The sequence below is a fragment of the Acartia tonsa genome, chromosome 12 (genome assembly GCF_053477335.1).
Source record: "Acartia tonsa isolate MP-2025a chromosome 12, ASM5347733v1, whole genome shotgun sequence".
NCBI lineage: Eukaryota > Metazoa > Arthropoda > Copepoda > Calanoida > Acartiidae > Acartia > Acartia tonsa.
Window position 1 is genome coordinate 12,622,809 of NC_137271.1, and position 19,235 is coordinate 12,642,043.

The window sequence follows — 19,235 nt, forward strand, 5'->3', positions numbered from 1 at the left end:
TCCAGGGGTCAGTCCTGGGACCAATTCTTTTTTTAATCTTCATCAATGACCTTGTTTCATGCAGTGAAGAGATCCTAATCAATCTCTTTGCTGATGATGCAGTGGGCTTCATTGAAAAGCAGAATATTATCCAATTAATAAACCTTGCAAAGGAGCTTGTCCCCAGACTGACCCAATGGTACAATGCCAATAAGCTTCTCATACACCCCCGCAAGACCAAATGTATGGTCTTTTCCTCCCCCCGAGAGATACTCACCCCCGCTGAGCTCGCAGCTAAGACCAACTTCGAAGTTTATGTAAATATGAACAACCACAATGAAAATGATGAGTCAAAAATTACTAAGTTGGATCTTGTTAGCGGTACCAGCGAGGGTAGTATCAAACACTTAGGGATTCAAATAGACGAGAAAATGAAATTTTCTTATCATCTTGAAAAAGTCTATAGCAAAGTCTCTAAAATAATTTATAGTATGAAAGTAATGCGTCATTTGTTGGACAAAAAACACCTAAAGCTACTCTATACTTCTTACATTAAGTCGAATATCGAATATTGTTGTCTCCTGTTCACTGCCTGCCCTATGTATCTGTTAGCACCAATTATTAAACTACAAAAGCAAGCCATTAGAATAATTCAAAACTTACCAAGCAGAGCTCACACAGCTGAATTCTTTAAATCTAATGGCATACTTCCATTCAACCTATTAATTGAATTCAATGTTTGTAAATTCATGCACGCCTATAAACTAGGCATTTTTCCTAAAATCTTTGAAAACACTTGGAACTTTGTTCAAGACAGACATACGTATGGCACAAGGAACAGGAACAACTTTGCTTACGAACCGGGCACCAATAGAAACTTTCTCCTGCACGCCCCTCTTAACTCTTTTCCAACTATCTTTAACAACCTTCCACTTGAAATTAAATTAATTGATAATAAAAATATTTTTAAGAAAAAATGTTTTACTTATTACATAAACAAAATTGAGTTTTAATTAAAATACAAATACTTTTCCTTCTTTTTACTCAACATTTGTTTTGCTAATGCTAAAAATCTCTGTTCTTTTTGAGTTTTTTTTTGTTTGCTTAAACCAAGTTTCTATCCGTACTCCTTATTTTTTAGCCCACGACTTTCTGTAAGCATTAAACTTCTTTGTTAAAATTCAATAAAACAGCATTTCCTTAACCTCAAATCACAACGAATAGGTTCCGTAGGAACCGACACACATACCCAAGTATAGAGTAGCTTGGCATAGTTTGTTTTTTATCCATTTTATCGTTTTTACATTTTTACCCTTAGTTTATTTCTTTTATATTATTTTCTTAATCCAGCAGCTAACGAATCACGCAACCTCTATCTATCCAATAAAAATAACAAAGTTTTTGTTGAATTTTGGCCGAAAATTTATTTATTTATTTAAATTTTGATATCGAAATTTATTATAATGACTATCGCAGACTGGTTAAGCTCTTGTACAGAGGGCATAGCCACCTAGGAGTCGTAGTCGCTGGAGTCGTCGACGCCGTCGGGTTCCTGATGGAGCAGCTCCTCTAGGATGTCCTGCTGGACTGTGACCAGGCGGTCCATCGCGGCGATGGCGTCCATGTTGGCTTGGAAGGACCGGGCTAACGTGGGCAGTGCTGCTATTAATCGCACGACTAACCCATAGTTCCCATACATCATGCGGAGGACCTCCTCATCGATGGCATCGTTGCGGAACCTCCTCCACATCAGCATGTCGCCCTCGTACACGACGCCATTCAACCTGCGCTTGACCATAAACCAGAGGTCTAAACAGCGCCTGTCTACCCCCGGAAATGGGAGTAGATCAGGCACTGCCGCGAGGTTCAACAGCTGCTGGACGTCGGGTACAGGATCATCTACTTCGTCGCTTGTGTCGAGCATGGCGACGAGCTCCTGCACCTGAGCATGGAGGGGAACATTTTCCTCACCTCCAGCCTCCTCCGGATTTTCCGGCGCTCCTCCTGGTATAGCACCTTGGCCTTGTCCTACTTCTTCTTCTTGATTTGACATCTTGGAAACAATTAAATCTTGACCTAACCTACCCCATATTTATACCCCCTTTGTGTTTTAACACCATACAATATGCAATCTTTAATTTAATTTATCAATTAGTAATACACTTTCCCCACTTCCGTTTCCGGCGTATTTTCCCCTATGCTTCACAACCAATTGTTTCCCTCTCGCCCTTTTTCTTTTATTCTTCTGTGCTATACCAGGAAACCATTCTTCCCCCCACCCCCTTTTTTTTTCCCCCTTCTACCTATACCAAACAATAAGCGCCGCTCCCTCTGTCTGGTAGGTAGCCACGGCCGTGAACAAACCACTCACCACGCCCCATTTTCTCCCCTTCGTTTTCCCCCCCCCCCTCCTCCCCCATACCTTTTCAATTCCCTGATTTTCCCCACATACTTAACTAGTCTCTTACTTCACCAATTTATACTTTTTTATCTTTATTTTTTTGATGCTAATGCAATATTATTATTAGGCTTGACCCATAGCAACATATTAACAGACATCCTATTGCTTTATATACATCTTTTAAACAATATTAATGAAAGTTCATAGCAAGATATCTAGGATTTATTAACCCATTAGTGCCGAGCGCCACTTTTATGGGCCGATCGAGCTGTAAGTTTCAGGGAAGCTTTATAATGGTCAAAACGGAATTCGTATTTTTTTGTTTTGCTCTAGTGGCGTGCACAGGAAAGTTGCAAAAAAACCCGGTTCGGCTTGGCCATAAATACCAACCAGGCATTAACACCCGTTTTTGGTGCTTTCCCCCAGTTTTAAAACCCGGTTGACCTGTATAAACCCGGTTATTTTGACCAAAAATCGAAAAATGTAATTTTTGAACGCCAAAAGTGAGATGAACACTTTTTAGAACTTTGATACGATCCGTAATTGAAAACTACACAACCTCATGTAATCTAAAGAGCTACAAGTATAATACGAAGCGATTTATTTCAAATTTCGTGTTTAGCCGGCGATTTCGGGTAAAAAAACCCTGTTTTGTTGTTGTTGTCAAAAAAGATCTATTAGTGAAACCGGGTAATAAAAATTTCAGACTCAAAATGGAAATGCCGAACCGGGCCTATATAGGGCGTAAAAAAACGATAAAAAAATCATATAAAAAATAATAATTTAAATAAAACGAATTCACAAATAGATGTACTTGTCAATAAACATTAGATTTCACGAAAAAAATCAGCGACTTTACTATAAAAACAAAAAAGTTAGATGGGGTATTTTGAATTGTCATGATTTTCAAACTTTGTTGATCTATACCAGCAAACGGAAGTAAGCTAAACTGCCAGCTCCAGGGGGAAATGAAAGCCAGGGTAGTAGAGGGGGGATTCATACTGAGAATGATGCAATTATGAAGCCGGAAACCGGTTTTTTTTCCATTTTCTGGCACCGGGTTTTAAAACCCGGTTCGGCACTAATGGGTTAATTAAAACAAAATTGATGAATTTATGGTACATTTTAAAATTAAATTAGCACACAAAATAACTCTTTTTTTTTTTACAGTACTATTTCTCACAATTTTTTAATAGCCATATTTGATTATTTGTTGATTATTTGTTGATTTTTTGTGGATGTTTTACGGATATTTTTGCGGATTTTTGCGGATATCTTGTATATGAAGTCGTAGAGAATTTGACCATAACTAGTCTTGACCGGTAATGGCCACTTTCTGGAGCTAAAGTTGGAGACAAGCCCCCTCTTGAGCAGTTATCTGCTGAGCAATTTCACCCAATTTATTTTCATGATACTCCATGTCTTTGTTGGGGTTATACAGAGTGAGTGCCAACTCGGTTTCAAGATAACCTTGCTGGTATAGTAGACGGGCTACCTCACGACGCACTTCCTCGCTGACATTGTCACCATTAACTATATTGAGAAGTCGTTGATATGTTATTGTCAATCGATTGCGTAGCGGCTGCCACATTTGTTGGTATTCTTCCTCTCCGAACATTTTCGTGTCTAAACAACAGTAGGATTAAAACTCCACTAAAAGCTAAGCTATGACCAAAATTTAGCGCGCGACAGCACGCCACAGTTTTTTAATCTTACCATGACCCACTTTCACCCTTCTCTTTTAAAAAAGGGTGAGATTAATATAAACATTTTTTGAGCACAAACCACTCTCCCCTCACCTCCCCTCTCCCACCCACTCCCCCCCCCTTTTTTCTTTCCCACTATATATTGATGCCCCATACACAGCTATGCTGTGACAAGTTCTCAAAACATAAAAATCAGATTCCGGAGGAATCGAACATTACACATTTAGGGACACACTCCCACTACCTCAAAATACCAAAATCAGATTCCGTAGGAATCGCATATGACCTATATTATTTTGTACATTAGTGGATTATTATATCCATTCTCAAGAAATAAAAATCAGATTCCGTAGGAATCGAAACCAATCATTACACCTTGTTCACTTAGGTACCTAAATACGTTATATAGGTACGGTTTATTATCTATGGACACATCATTGGAGTATCTTATCTTATTTTATTTTATTTTTGGATTGGACCAGCGTTGTCGCGATATTTATCGTTACCCTGTAATTATTGGTGTGGAGATGTCCTTATACACGGACAAAACTCCACTCTGTAATGAGAATAATTTGTTACAAAGGAAACTGTCTAGGTAGAGCTGAAAAAGGATCACAACGGGAATAGCGACTTCTTTTGAAGGTTTTGGTTCCTTAATTGTTCCGAATTTATGCTTGGAGAAGTTGCAACTGATAGTAGGAGGATGTCTGAAATACACAGCAAGATATTGTATTTTATTATCATTATTGTTAAGATTATTTGCACATATAACATTGTATCGGCTTGGCAAGCGTCAAAGTACACCAGTGGCTCCACAACCCTTAAAGGGTTATGCCAACTATCTGGTACAATGTTGCATGGAATTTTTCTTGTAAAATGTTATCTTTATTCTATTCGAACTGGCCTGGTAACTAGGTGGAGACGAAGTTCGGTCAATTCCATGCTAGGTACTTAATAATAGTTATTATGTAAATTGTTCTCAAATCTGCATCAAACATAACAAACCAGAACAATCAAACCAATCAAAGCATAGTAACCTAATGTATGATATATATCTAATAAAATATGTTGTACCTTTGAGGAAAATAAATCTTATCTTATCTTATCTTATCTTATAATTTTGTTTATCATCATTACTAAAACCAGCTACTTTGGCTTAACACGTAGCGCATACGCTGGTTGTTGCGAAGGTGATAGGTTCGAATCTCGGCCGAACACCACGTCATAAAGACGTAAAAATAGTTTCTTCTGCTGCTTTGTCAGGTGCTCGACAGAAATAGTTAGAGCTTGGGGGTATGCCTTGGCCAAAAATAGGCGCAACTCATTACCATGCACAGTTGGGACCTCCAGACATGGGTCGTGCAATCAAATGGTTGGTTGTTTGTTGGGTAATTGTAAGAAATACCTATAATAATAATATTCTTTTAGTTTGAAAGAAGAAGACTTAGAAGATTTGAACATTACAAAGGAAAATTTTCAACGAATAAGAGAATTATTTAATCTTCTACTTAGCTCTTTCTTTTGATTTAAGCATTTGGTTTATTTTAAAGTTTTTGGTTAGATCTTTAGATAGTATTCAGTTTTTTCCTTAATGAAATTACTCTATACATAGTCAATATTCATTTGTCCGTCTGTCTGACTTTCGCTTTTATGTATGTATCATTGTTTTTTTTAGTTGCGAAGCTACTCTATAATTCGAAATGTCCGTCCGTCTGTCCTTCCGTCCGTCCGTCCGTCCGTCCGTCTGTCCGTCTGTCCGTCTGTCCGAGACAAAGTGGGGGAAACGTGATTTTCTCGGCTCCTATAAAAGATAGACAGCTGAAATTTTTAGTGAAGATTCTCATAACATATGCCCATCTAATCTATACTTAATTTTGAACACCTGTCTGTTATTTGGGGTGCTAGATCGATTCCTAGATTTTCATGTTTTCTTGATTTTCTCAACTCCTTTCTAAGATAATGGGCTGAAATTTTCAGGGATTGCTTAGATTTACATTCTACATAAGTTCCTTAAGCTTTATTGCGATTTATTTATTAATTGGGGTGCTAGATCGATTCCTAGATTTTTAGGTTTTCTATGGTTTTTTCGATTCCTATTCAGGATTAGCGGCTGAAATTATCAGGGATTGAATATGCTCATATTTTACATATTTTTACCAAGTTTCATTAGGATTTTCTATAAGTTGCGGTGCTAGATCGATTCCTAGATTTTTTTAATTTTTGTGATTTTTAAGGTTGCGTGATTTTTACAGTTTCCTAATTTCTCTATTTTATTAAGATTAATGTTTATTGTATGACACTGCTTCATAGTAATTTCCATTCATAATTTTTGAGCTTCGTTACTTATGTATGTTGTCATCCTTGTTTAAGAACTTTATAAAACCTAAAAAAAACCTTCATTTTTTTAAATGTTATATATAACTCCTAACCTTTCCATTTGAAAAGGTTTCACAAATATGCTATTATTAGAATATTTGTTATTTTAGTAAGTTTAAATAATACTATTGTTATTAGCTGTTACATTTTAGTAGCGAAGCTACTCTATAATTCACTTCATCTGTCCGTACGTCAAAACTCTGATGGTTCAGTCATGCTAGAAAGATTTCATTTACTATAATAGTAAAATATTAAGATATTAATAATATACTTGGTTTATTTTAATTTTCATCAAATACTATAAATATAATGATGAAAATTTTAAAAATAAATAGGGTGCCCGTAGAAAAATGATTGCTTCAATATCCAAGCTAAAAGAAAGGCCAGAAATTCTCAAAAGTATGAATGCTAGTTTAGGTAAGATGATTTTTTAGTTTTACTAAACCTATTACCTAAAGAAGTAAAGTTTAACTGTCTTTAGCTCAAGATTTACTTAACTGATTGCGGACTTTATTTAGGGAAGCTTTTAAAATTTCCTGGGTTAGTTTTAGGCCATTTATTTTCTGTAAAAATCAAAGAGTTTAATTTTATTAAGAATTTAATGTTAGTTAAAGGAACGTGTCCTAACTTTTGTGATTTTTTTTAATGGCAAGTCGGTGCTTTTAGTAAGAAGTAGATGTAAAATGATCCATAGAATTTAGATGTTTTGTAGACCTCTTATTTTTTAATTAAGTTGGTTTTAAGATACTAAAACGCAACAAAAAAAGAAGAAAATTGCCATTATGAACAAAAATAGTAAGATCTTTAATTTGACAACTTATTTTTTTAATTCTGTTGAGTAATTATTGAAAAAAATATATTTTGTTGAACCCTGGTAAATTAAAACTTTGAACTTTGGGAATCAAAAAACACGTTCTTTCGGAATAAGATTAATGTCTCTTCCATTGTCACATCCCCAATTCTCTGCTATTTATACATTCGTTGCAAAGAAAAATATTTTGCAATATGTGATAATTAGAATTCCGTTATTAGCAAGGATATATAAGGACTATGTATGATATAAATAAATCTTTCTCAATTATGGATTTTGAAATATATATAAAAAAAATTAGTTTTTCGTGTGTTCATTGTGGAAGAAAATCTAACCCCTCCCCCCTCTATCAATTTAATTTAAAAATAAGTGGTTGGAGGTATAATGAGAGATTGCAAATGTGTTGCATAAGACCTTGAAGACGGCTGTAATCTGGTTTTAGGCTATTTCTGTGCTAGTATGTAAAAAAAATCCAAATAAAACCAAAGTGACAAAATAATTAAATATCTTTTTTTACTGGTTGAAAAGAAAGAGGCATATAATAAAAAAAATTAACTTTTATTATTTATATCATCTTTTTCTCTTTCTTATGAGAATGAAGAAAATGAATGAAAAAAAGTAATGATGTATACTTGTATAGTTATAAAAAAGCAAACTTTTTTTCTTTTTGATTTCTGATAATCAACTTTTTTTTATAGTTTAAAGGCAAAACTAAATCTTTCAAGTAACAGGATCTATGTTTTTCTGTCTGTTTGTACCGAAGGAAATCGGTTCCCGTTGAACCGATATGTTTCTCCTTTAAAGTGCAGCTCCTCATATTTCTTAAAAAGGTTTATATATATTTAGTGGAAGGGTGGCCCTAAAAAACAAAATTACCCCCTTAGATTTTTATTTACTTTTTCTTTTTAGAATTAAAGTTTAAAAGTTATGTGTCGCCTCTCCTCCCCCCCCCCCCTCCCCACTCAATTGCTCCTAGAGGCCTCTAGTGTCTTAGCTGCTTGTCTTACCACTAGCGGCTTCGCCCCTAGCCTCTAGGGGCTTCGCCCTATATAGTTTTGGGAAGTCAACCCTCCTTAATAGAAATATTCAAAAAATTATTCTTTGTTTAATTACTCTGTGGTAAAATTAAACCCAGGTTGTGCGCTTTATGCACAAAAATTTGAATTTGTACAAATTAAACCCAGGTTGTTTGCCGTATACACAAAAATTTCAATTCGTAAAAATTAGACCTAGGTTGTTCGCATACACAAAAATTAAAATAAAAAAAAATATTTTAATTTTTTTTTGGGGGGGGGATTCATGTGGGCTTCGCCCCATGTTGCAGTTGGGTTCCCCCACCCCAATTACTGGTTTTTGTTTACAAAAAAAATAAAAAAAAAAAATTTGAAAGTGGGGATTTTTTTATTTTTGGGGGGGTTGGGGTGTCCCACCCCCCAAGAAAATAGCTCAAAACCACCAGAGGACCAGTAGGTATATTCCCAGAAGGGTAGAGCCCAATTTGATCAGCAGTTACTAAGATTTTACAAAAAATGTAAAAAAAAAATTTTGGGGGTTGGATTTTTTTTTATTTTTGGGGGGGTTGGGGGTGTCCCACCCCCCAAGAAAATAGCCTAAAACCACCACAGGACCAGTAGGTATATTCCCTGAAGAGTAGAATCCGATCGGTTCAGTGGTTACCAAGATCTTAAGGGACAGACAGACAGACGGACAGACGGTCAGACGGACAGACGGACAGACATCAAGCTACTTTGTATTATAGATATCTTTAATACAAAGTAGCTTGATGTCTGTCCGTCTATCTGTCCCTTAAGATCTTGGTAATCACTGAACCGATCGGATTCTACTCTTCAGAGTATATACCTACTGGTCCTGTGGTGGTTTTAGGCTATTTTCTTGGGGGGTGGGACACCCCCAAACCCCCTTAAAAACAAAAAAATCCCCCCCCATTTTTTTTTTCAATAGAAAGTAGTGGGGGCACCTTAGTGGGGGTACTTAATTTTTTTTTTTAACAGAAATTAGTGGGGTTACCTTAGTGGGGGTACTAATTTTTTTTTTAATTACCTCTTGGGGCAAAGCCCCTATAGGATAGGGGCGAAGCCGCTGGTAGGAACTAAAGTAATAAAACAAACAAGGTAATACTAAACCCTCCCCTTTTATTTTGAAGTAAACGGGCTTTAATTTAAAATCATCATTTTTAAATTTTAGAATCTGACAATTTTGACATGCGGAAACTGCTGGTAGAGCTGGAGGTGATCCTGAAGAGTCCTATGCCTCCAGAAATTACAGGTATAAAATTTTTGAGGAATATAAAACTCGATGCACTACCCCTCTTATTCTGCCAGTAGGAAAACAGTATCGGAATAATCCGACTATATTATTGGTACGAAAACGAAGGCATACATTCTTCTATTCATATTCATATGATAAGCCAAAAAGTTCAACTTATTATTGTGTTTTACTGACCATATAGGGTGTAAAATTTATTGTAAAAACCTTCAGATAATCCATGTCACTCCAAAAAACAAAAAACGATTATGCCATATATTTTTGTTTTTTTAAGAAACTACACAAAATCCACCAAAGCAAGAAGTCCAGTCTCAACCACAAGGACTAGAAACAGAGACTGAAAGCGAGGGAGTCCAGTCACAAAGGCAGGGACTAGAAACACAAGAGGAAAAAGAAGTGACTGAAATTCAAGCTACCTCTGATCAAAAGGGATTAATAGTTTCTTTAATTTATTCTTATTTCAATGATTCTAAAAAATTTCATACATATATATTATTTTTGGAATTGAATGAAACTCATAAAATACAACTTCGCTATTCAAGAAGTTTTTTATCATTCTTTAGAATTTGAATTATGTCTAACCATCAAAATAATCTTTATTTCAAAAATCAAGGTTTTAATAAACGCACGGACATTTTGATAATGATTATAAAGTTGTTACAAACGTATACCCTGATAAAATATTTTTCTCAGATGACTATGACTTTACTCATCTCTTACCCTTACAATGGAGGAACGTATTGACTAATATCCGAGAACTATATTGACAACCTAAATTGACGACAAAAATTTTCCTGTCACAATATCAACATATTCTATATCCGTTTATACAGGGTCATTTAAGAAAAATGATTTTTTTTAAAGCTTAATTATGCATAGAAAATAAAACAATTAGGTATGTAAAATGCTTTATATATTTGGAAAACCTATTCTGGGACATTTATGTTTCAAATATTTAAATATGATTATTTCAACAAATTATGCCCTAAATACCGGGTATTATTTGCACAACCTTTAGATCCTTAAGTGTTCGAAAAAAAGGCCTTTGGAAAAAACCGGTTTTAGGGCATAATTTATTGAAATAATCATTTACTAAGTATATTTGCGATAACTTTTATTTAATGAAATCTTCTAATTTTTAACATGTACAAAACGGCCTGCTTAATTGCTTCAAGATCCATGTCAGATCTACATAGGAAATAAATGTCTATAAACGAGCTCAAGTTTTCCAAGGAATATATGATTAAAACTCATAGTGCTCCATTAATCCATAATAAACTCTCATTGCCCAGAACAATAAGACCCATTATTTTACTTTATTAAAAATAAATTCATTTTTTTAATTTCATGTTGCTATTTACCTTATATTGATGTACTTAATTTCTAATCATAAAAAAGAAAATTTTAATTTATAATATAATAAATTTAAGAAAACTCTGTTTTAAAAGAATTCGATTGTGGCGACATTTTGTGTGGTCAAATATTAAACCAAAATTGTAATCATCATCATTAACCCTTTGGTGATGGTAATGTAAAGGAAAAAATATAATTTAAAAAATCTTTTTAAAATCATTTAAATTATTAAATATTTACTTTCTTTTAGATAGTAATGCCGGGTGAGGAAAATAGATTTATTGAGAAATAGATATGCATATAGAAAACTAGCCAATAGGGAGATAATTATATCGAGCCAACTCTAGTTTTTAAATATTTGAAACATAAGTGTCTCATAATAGGTTTTCCAAATATATAATAGTTATTTCTCGCATCGTATTATAAACGGCTTTCCGCGGATATAGAATGTACAATTATAGGATTAAAACTAGTTGTTTTAGCCCCGAGGCGCCGAAGGCACCGGCTAAAAAAACTAGTTTTAATCTTATGATTGTACATTTTTATATTCGTAGAAAGCTGGATATAATACGATGCTAGACATAGTTTTTTCGTATGGATGAGAACCGGTTCCTATCCACCGGATTCAAATGAATACGAGAAAACTATTTATGAATGTATTTAGACTTGTGAAAGTGAAGTAATTGGAATATCTGAACAACAAATTTTGGTAGATCTTATTTGTCTCACTCTTAGGAAACTTTAATATTCAAAAATGTATAAAAATAAATTGTTACTTTATTAGTTACTAGCGGATACGCATCTAGATGCCTTTAGGGGAAATTGTGTGTTCGTCAACCATCTTTCCCCCTTATTTAGTTTTAGTTTTAAAAAGAAAAAAATGGGGGGGGGGGTTAAGTTTTTCTAGGTGTAATTCATCTTGGAAGTTGGTGGTATATATAAATTTTATAGTTATAAATCTTCCCAGAATCTACATTGTAACGGAGAACCATATAGGTTCAGCAGCAACTATTATTATTTATTTAAATTTAAATATTAAAGTTTTTTATCTAAATGTAGGCATGTTTGCACAAACCTATTGCTTTCACCAAAAACAGAACCTGTGAATGGTAAGTAAGGCGGTTTCCCTAAAATTGCATAAAAAACAAAAAGTTAGTTTAGGTGAATTAGTTGCTATTAGAGCCCCGCAGTAACAAACCCTATATGGTAAGGGTCCTGAAGGTTTTAAGCCCGGTGGTAACTAATGTGGGTTTTTAAAATTAAAAATATACATTAAAAAGTTAGTTTAAGTGATTAAATATAGTTAAAGATTTAAACTTATAAGAGTCTGATATCTTCATACATTGAGAACAAGCGTTTAATTATTTTTTGCCATGGATATACCAAAACAACAAGACAGATGGACGATTAACGAGTAGCTTCGCTACAAAACGATATTTATTTTATTTTTCAGTTAGTAAATTTTTGTCCTTGTTGGATGTATGTCTTGGCTGTGAATCTTTCTCCAACACTCAAAAACAGCTTTTTTCTTCGTGGAAGCTAAAAATAAAGTAAGTTGCTATCTAATTTTATGTTTGTCTATCTATCTATTATCATATCTTTTATTTATCTATATATTATATTATAGTCTTTATATATCTTACTATCTATCTATTTATTTATCTATATGTGTGTCTTTCTTTACTCAAAAAACTCAACAATAATATTTTTCTTCATGGGAGCTAAAAATCAAGTAAGAAATTGGCTACTATTTGTCTATCTATCTATTAATCTACCTTTTTTATCTATCTATCAAAACCATTTACCTATAAATATATTTATTTATATGTGAATGTGCCTTTTATATTTCTAACACACAAAAGCAGCCTTTCTCTGCTTTTTCTATTCATATGTTTATCTTTGTATTTATTTACTTTTTATCACCCTATATATCTATTTATCTATAAGTTTAAGTAATATTATTTCTCGTATTCATTCGAATCCGGTGTATAGGAACCGGTTCTCATCCATACGAAAAAACTATGTTTAGCATCGTATTATATCCAGCTTTCAACGAATATAAAAATGTACTATGTACTGTAAATTCTATATCCGCGGAATGCTGTTTATAATACGATGCGAGAAAAAAATATTATCCGTAAAAAAATCTAACTGTCTAGCTATCTTTTCATTTGCTTTTAAAATCATTTCGCCTTGCTGTAAATATAATAATAATAATATATATATTTATTTAGAAGTATATGGCAGCCTATACCAGTCCGCCGCAGTTCTCTATAGTTTAGCCGCCGTGCTATTTATATATCTATCTATTTAGAAGTATATGACAGCCTATACCAGTCCGCCGCAGTTCTCTATAGTTTAGCCGCCGTGCTATTTATCAATATATCTATTTAGAAGTATATGGCAGCCAATACTAGTCCGCCGCAGTTCTCTACAGTTTAGCCGCCGTGCTGTTTATCTATCTATCTATTTAGAAGTATATGGCAGCCTATACCAGTCCGCCGCAGTTCTCTACAGTTTAGCCGCCGTGCTATTTATCTATCTATCTATTTAGAAGTATATGGCAGCCTATACCAGTCCGCCGCAGTTCTCTACAATTTAGCCGCCGTCCTTCATTCCAAACGCCAACTACACACGCTCTAGGTGAGTGAACAGATCTATAGCATAGATGTATTTACAGACAATTACCTCGCTTCCTTTTTCAAAGACCTCTTTCGTCTGCTTCTAAATTATTTTCTGCTGCTTGGCCGTGTTAATATAAGCGACACCATTGGTTGATTTTGAATGACCCATTAGAAAGGTTGCACAAGGTTGATGCGATGGGGAGATAAAGTTATTTAACCCTTTCTTCCTCTAGTGTTTTACTCCAATGGTGAGTTACATTAAGGTTATTGTAATGTGTTCATTTGGTGTAAGATAGGTCTTCAGCTTAATTGACAAAAACTCATATTATTATGTTAATATTTGTACTTGCTTTGAAGTTTTACAATCATGTTAGACGTTTTGATGTCTGTCCCTTAAGATCTCGGTAACCACTGAACCGATCGGATTCTACTCTTCAGGGAATATACCTACTGGTCCTGTGTTGGTTTTAGGCTATTTTCTTGGGGGATGGGACACCTCCAACCCCCCCCCCCCGAAAAGGAAATTTTTTTTTTGTAAGAGATATCCTTGGTCCTTTTTTTGCAGGAGATTTCCTTGGTCCTTTTTTTTATGAATTTCACCTTAACTTTTTTTATCATCTCTTGGGGCAAAGCCCCTAGAGGCTAGGGGCGAAGCCGCTAGTCAATAATACAAAGTAGTACGATGTCTTTGGTGGGACTGACGTATCAATAGAAAAACCTACTGACAGGCGAACCTAAAGACAGGCGTAGTGAGAGATAAAGAATCAGACCTGTTGTTTGTAGCCAAAGAGAGAATCAGACCTCGGACAGAACTACGGACAGACAGATATACAGACAGACAAACAAACGGGTGTTGGATAAATCTTATCGGATAGAGTAGCTACGCTACCAAAAATAATACTACGTACTAAATATTTAGATATTTATTATTTACATCTTTTTTACACGAAAATGAGTAAAATATTTTACATATTGTAACTTCTTTATCATACTAATTAAGTATAAATCATGTGGCGTACACAGGGTTCTGTGTTGGGGAGAGAAGAAACTCAAGGGGTGTATCTACCCCCATGGACGTCCAAGTGGGGGGGGGTAAAAATTATTTTTAATTTTTATTCTCCCCCAAATAAATATAAAAGCTTGGACGTCCTTGTCTCTATGATATAAAGATTACCCCCTCCCCAAAAAAAAAAAAAAAATTTAATTAATTTTCCATTTTTTACCCTCACCCCAAAATAAACCAATGTGGATTTTTTGCCCCTCTATTCGTTAACTTTATTGCTGAAAATTAAATTTAAATCAATTTCAGGTAGAAGATTAAGTCTACAGAACCGTGGTTCAACCTCTTGCTGGACAAGAGGTAGATAGATAGATAGATGGATTTATACACAGACTGCCAAACAGACAAACAGACAAATTGACTGACAAACTGACAGTTGGGCAGACAGACAAACAGTCAAATAGAGATAGACAGACAGACAAACAGTCAAATATAGACAGACAGACAGACAAACAGTCAAATAGAGACAGACAGACAGACAAACAGTCAAATAGAGACAGACAGACAAACAAACAGTCAAATAGAGACAGACAAACAGCCAAATAAAGACAGACAGACAGACAAACAGACAAGAAAAAAAAAGACAAGAAAGTCAGACAGACAAAAAGACAAAAAGACAAACAGACAGACAGACATACAGACAGATAGCTAGAAAGATACTTCCTTTTTTCAATTACAACTTTCTGTCATTTTACCTCTAAGCTAGCTAAAAGTGGTTGGCTACTTGTTAACTTTATTGTCCTTGTTTATTAATCTTTCAATTTTGTTTTCAGCTGGGAGCAAAGGTTTGGTGAGATCCTTGACTACCATAATAACAACAACAGCTATACCCAAAGAACCCCAGCTAAGGTTTCCAACACCACTCTGTTCAAGTGAGTACAACTATAGATTTATTACTACTTGGATATTATACCAGATTTTCATGTACTCTGATGAAGTGAAACCTATAGCTGGCATAAATAAGGACCATACAATCCACTCCCTTAACCCCATCCCATTCTTATGAAAACGAACTGACAAATAAGCCATGTCCACGTTAACAAGCTATATTGACGACAATTTTTAACCTGTATTAATATCCACATTTATTCTACAATTACATCCATTGTCTGATATATTTTCCTTGGGAAAATTGGTGTCAGTTTGATTGCTAACATGGACTGAACACTTATGGTCGGTTCATTCATCCAGTATGAGGGGAAATAAGAAGTGTAGTATAGTTTTAACAAAATGATTTGCTATCAATTTAATCAAAAGATTTGTAAAATTTCTTCATTACATTCACAAATAAATTTAGAAAAATTCTTTAAAAAATTTTAGTTGAAGAATAAGAAAAATTCTATCACATAAAAAAAGTATGTCAAAAATTAATTCACAGTTGAAAAGAATTACCTACTACCTCGATTTTTAAGATTAACAGTTTAGAAGTAAATTCTATTTTTAAATATAAAGAGATTAAATAAATAGAATTATAATTAAGATTTAATTGAATAATAACCTGTTGCCATAAATTATACAGACAAATTTTTCTAAATTGGAATTATTTTAGATTTTTAGAATTATGTTTTTCAAATTATCTTATTTTTTCCAGTGGCGTGTGATAGGGGGTTGTATTTTCTTAAATGAAATCAAATTTTAAGTTGGAAAGTCATACCTTCCCCTTTTTTTAACTTAATGAGTTAACCTCCCCCCTCCCTACCCATTATGAATTTCTTAAATTTTAAGCTGGGAAGGAATCCCTTAACGGGTTCACAACCCTCTAGTGAATTGTAAACGCCACTTTTTAACCTAAAGAACATCATTTCTTTCAATTATGGAAGCTAAATGTTAGTCTGTCCTTTAGTATTAACTTAATGGTCATTCTTTAAAACAATGTATCTAATACAGAGAAGTATTGAAATTTTAAAATTTCTAAAGATGTAAAAAACTTTTTAAATTTCAAAAGAATATTAGTTAAAATTGTAGTATTTCCTAAATATTTTGATTTGTTGATATAAATTTTTATCCAGATATGACAAGTTTTGCCCCGCGATTTCAAACTCCTTCACTAGTCAGAGTTGAACAAGGTATTATTACTATTGTCATTAGTAGCAACGCTACATTTTGTTAAGTATTGTATGTCGGTACGTCTGTCTATTTGTCACAGTCTTATGTACTTTAGAATACAATTATTCGTGATTATTGAAAATTACTATGTACAGTTATTATATTTTCTTAATGTTACCACTTTTTTATTAACCTAATTTTAACATACGAGAATATGTTTAATTTCTTAAGATTAATGGGTTCATAAGGGTTTTAAATTTAGGAATACCAGTAACCCGTCATCTATCAGACCTACACTCCCCGACCCAACCTGGGGGGCCTAGTGCCCCATCCAGGAAAGACTCAATGCCCCAGGGTGGGACACCTGTCACTGGAGCTTTTGGCTTGCAGGGTAGACTAGGATCAGGTAATAGATAGATAGAAGTGTATAAACAAACAAGACCGAAAACGGTCATAAATGCAAAGATGTATATATGACCTAATAGTAGTAATAAATTACTTGATTATTAAGGGAAAAGGTTTAATTTTAATTGTCCTCTCCCTTCGGGAAAATTCAAAGAATTTAAAATGGGTCGAATTTATAATTAAAATTAAGAAGTGTTCAATGTACTTTAGATGCACTCTCATAGGTATATACAACTTTTCTGTTATAAGGTATAATTCAGTCAGTCAGTTTAAGAGATGCTACACAAATGATAAAATTATTAAATATTCTTTTTATTTAAAAATCATTGTTCGGATTACAAAATATAGTTTTAAGCCAACTGTATCTTCATATTTTTGTAAAATTTAAGGTATGCTGCCTGTAACAGCCAGCAGTCAAATGGTGGGGACCAGTGGCCAGGCCAGGGTTGGAGGTATTGGCAGATTTGGAGATCAATATCACCATGGAGTTGTGGGCGGTGCCATGTCCAGGATTCCAGAACATCAGGTTGGTTGGTTAGAAATGGATTTGTCTCATAAAGTTGGACTTAATTTTTTTTGAATTTTCAATTAAATACTTTTACCAAAACATTCTGAATTTAATGATATTCTTATTTAGACTCAACATGATACTTCTTCTATAAATCTACAACACCAGCAGTTAGGGAGACAACATTCAAGCAATCAACAAGCACAGCAACAATATCTAGAAATGCTTTCAGCGGTCAGCTTAGCCCAACCATTTGCCCGACCCGGCACGCCAAGCTTTAACAGACAACATGTTACCAACCCATCTACATGTCAACTGGCCAATATTCCAAGAAAGACAACGGTTAATATAATGCCATTGCAGCTGCAACAGTTACAGCAAATGGGAGCAGCTGCTATGAGTCATCAGCTGTCGCCAACATCTGTTAAATTTCCTCCGCGGCAGCTGCACCAAACAGTGGAAGAATCTAGCCAAGAGGTCAGTCCAGATCAAATGGAAGATAAAACAACAAGAAAAGGCAGTAAAGGTAAGGTTTTATATAGAGGAAAAACTGGTTTTAATATTCATACATTTGACATAATTATGAACTCAGAAATAATTTTTTTTCATTGTTTACTTTCTAGGAAATATAGTAAGCATCCGTGTTACATCAGTTGATGATCACATAGTGGATCAAATTGACTTCTCCAAGGCCAGCCTAGACACTGATACATCAGAAACAGCTGATCAGTCACGTGACCAGGGGTTCAAATCAGCTGATCAAAGAAAACCTGTAAAATTGTCACTAAAGGTAATCTATTTTTTTAAATGTCCTCTTTTTTTTATTCTGAAAGATTTGAATTGACAAAAATTTTATAAAAATATTTTGTTGATATTTCCATAACAAGGAAACTGTTTATTAATAGCGCCAATGAGAGTTACCTTGATAATTTTTAGGAACTGAATCTAGAAAAATGCTCAGTTAGTAGTTTAACACGAATGTTTGCTCAAAACACACCCGCAGCCCTTCAGTCACTCCAACAGCGGTTAGCCAACCTCCCAGCTAATGTGTACACCAACAATCCTCAAATACTGTCACAGTTAACAAGTCAGCAACAACAATTTACTCCAGAGTCTCAATCTTATGCTCAATTAAGATCACAGGTATAACAAATCTGTTTTTCAAATATAAGAAATTACTTTTAAGTTTCAAAGTCTTGCCTTTTAGACAACAAATATCATTGGATTTGTAACTGGGTTAAAAAGGGAGATTTGTCAGACACCCTTGACTCCTTTCCTTCAGGATGAAAAGGCTTTATTTCATTAAATTTGTTAATTTCATATTTTTTAAGTTATCCTTATACTAAAGTAACAGGATGTTTGTCTGTGTATCTGTCTGTGTGTCTGTGTGTACCGAAGGATCTCGCTAACCGCTGAACCGATTGGGTTCTCCTTAACAGGGTAGATTCTCATATGTCCCGGGAATGTTATAACTATTTTGGGGGAGGGTACCACCACCCTCCCTAGAGAAAATACATTTTTAAAAAATTTACCAATTTTAGAAAGAGAGTTCAACGAAAAATAAACATCAAACGTAAATTTTTTTTAACTTTTTCTTTTAAAATCTAAAATAAGAAATTGAATTATCAAATTCGACTCTCTCCTCCTCAAGTGCCCCTAGAGGCCTCTAGGGGCGTAGCC

The 19,235-nt window shown here is 34.3% G+C and overlaps 1 protein-coding gene across 3 annotated transcripts in view; it reads left to right on the forward strand.

Annotated features, from left to right (window-relative positions):
• Positions 1-19,235, forward strand: part of LOC145333156 (uncharacterized) — a 78,944-nt gene that overhangs the window by 56,205 nt on the left and 3,504 nt on the right. For all 3 annotated transcript variants that reach the window (XM_080178306.1, XM_080178307.1, XM_080178308.1), the window contains 16 exons: positions 5,515-5,552; positions 6,796-6,879; positions 9,479-9,559; positions 9,834-9,986; positions 11,575-11,644; positions 11,969-12,021; positions 12,366-12,462; positions 13,467-13,555; positions 14,846-14,896; positions 15,370-15,468; positions 16,606-16,662; positions 16,905-17,048; positions 17,437-17,573; positions 17,685-18,081; positions 18,179-18,345; positions 18,492-18,698. In XM_080178306.1, the coding sequence (XP_080034432.1) occupies positions 5,515-5,552; positions 6,796-6,879; positions 9,479-9,559; positions 9,834-9,986; positions 11,575-11,644; positions 11,969-12,021; positions 12,366-12,462; positions 13,467-13,555; positions 14,846-14,896; positions 15,370-15,468; positions 16,606-16,662; positions 16,905-17,048; positions 17,437-17,573; positions 17,685-18,081; positions 18,179-18,345; positions 18,492-18,698 (1,924 nt within the window). The remainder of the gene's footprint in view (positions 1-5,514; positions 5,553-6,795; positions 6,880-9,478; positions 9,560-9,833; positions 9,987-11,574; positions 11,645-11,968; positions 12,022-12,365; positions 12,463-13,466; positions 13,556-14,845; positions 14,897-15,369; positions 15,469-16,605; positions 16,663-16,904; positions 17,049-17,436; positions 17,574-17,684; positions 18,082-18,178; positions 18,346-18,491; positions 18,699-19,235) is intronic.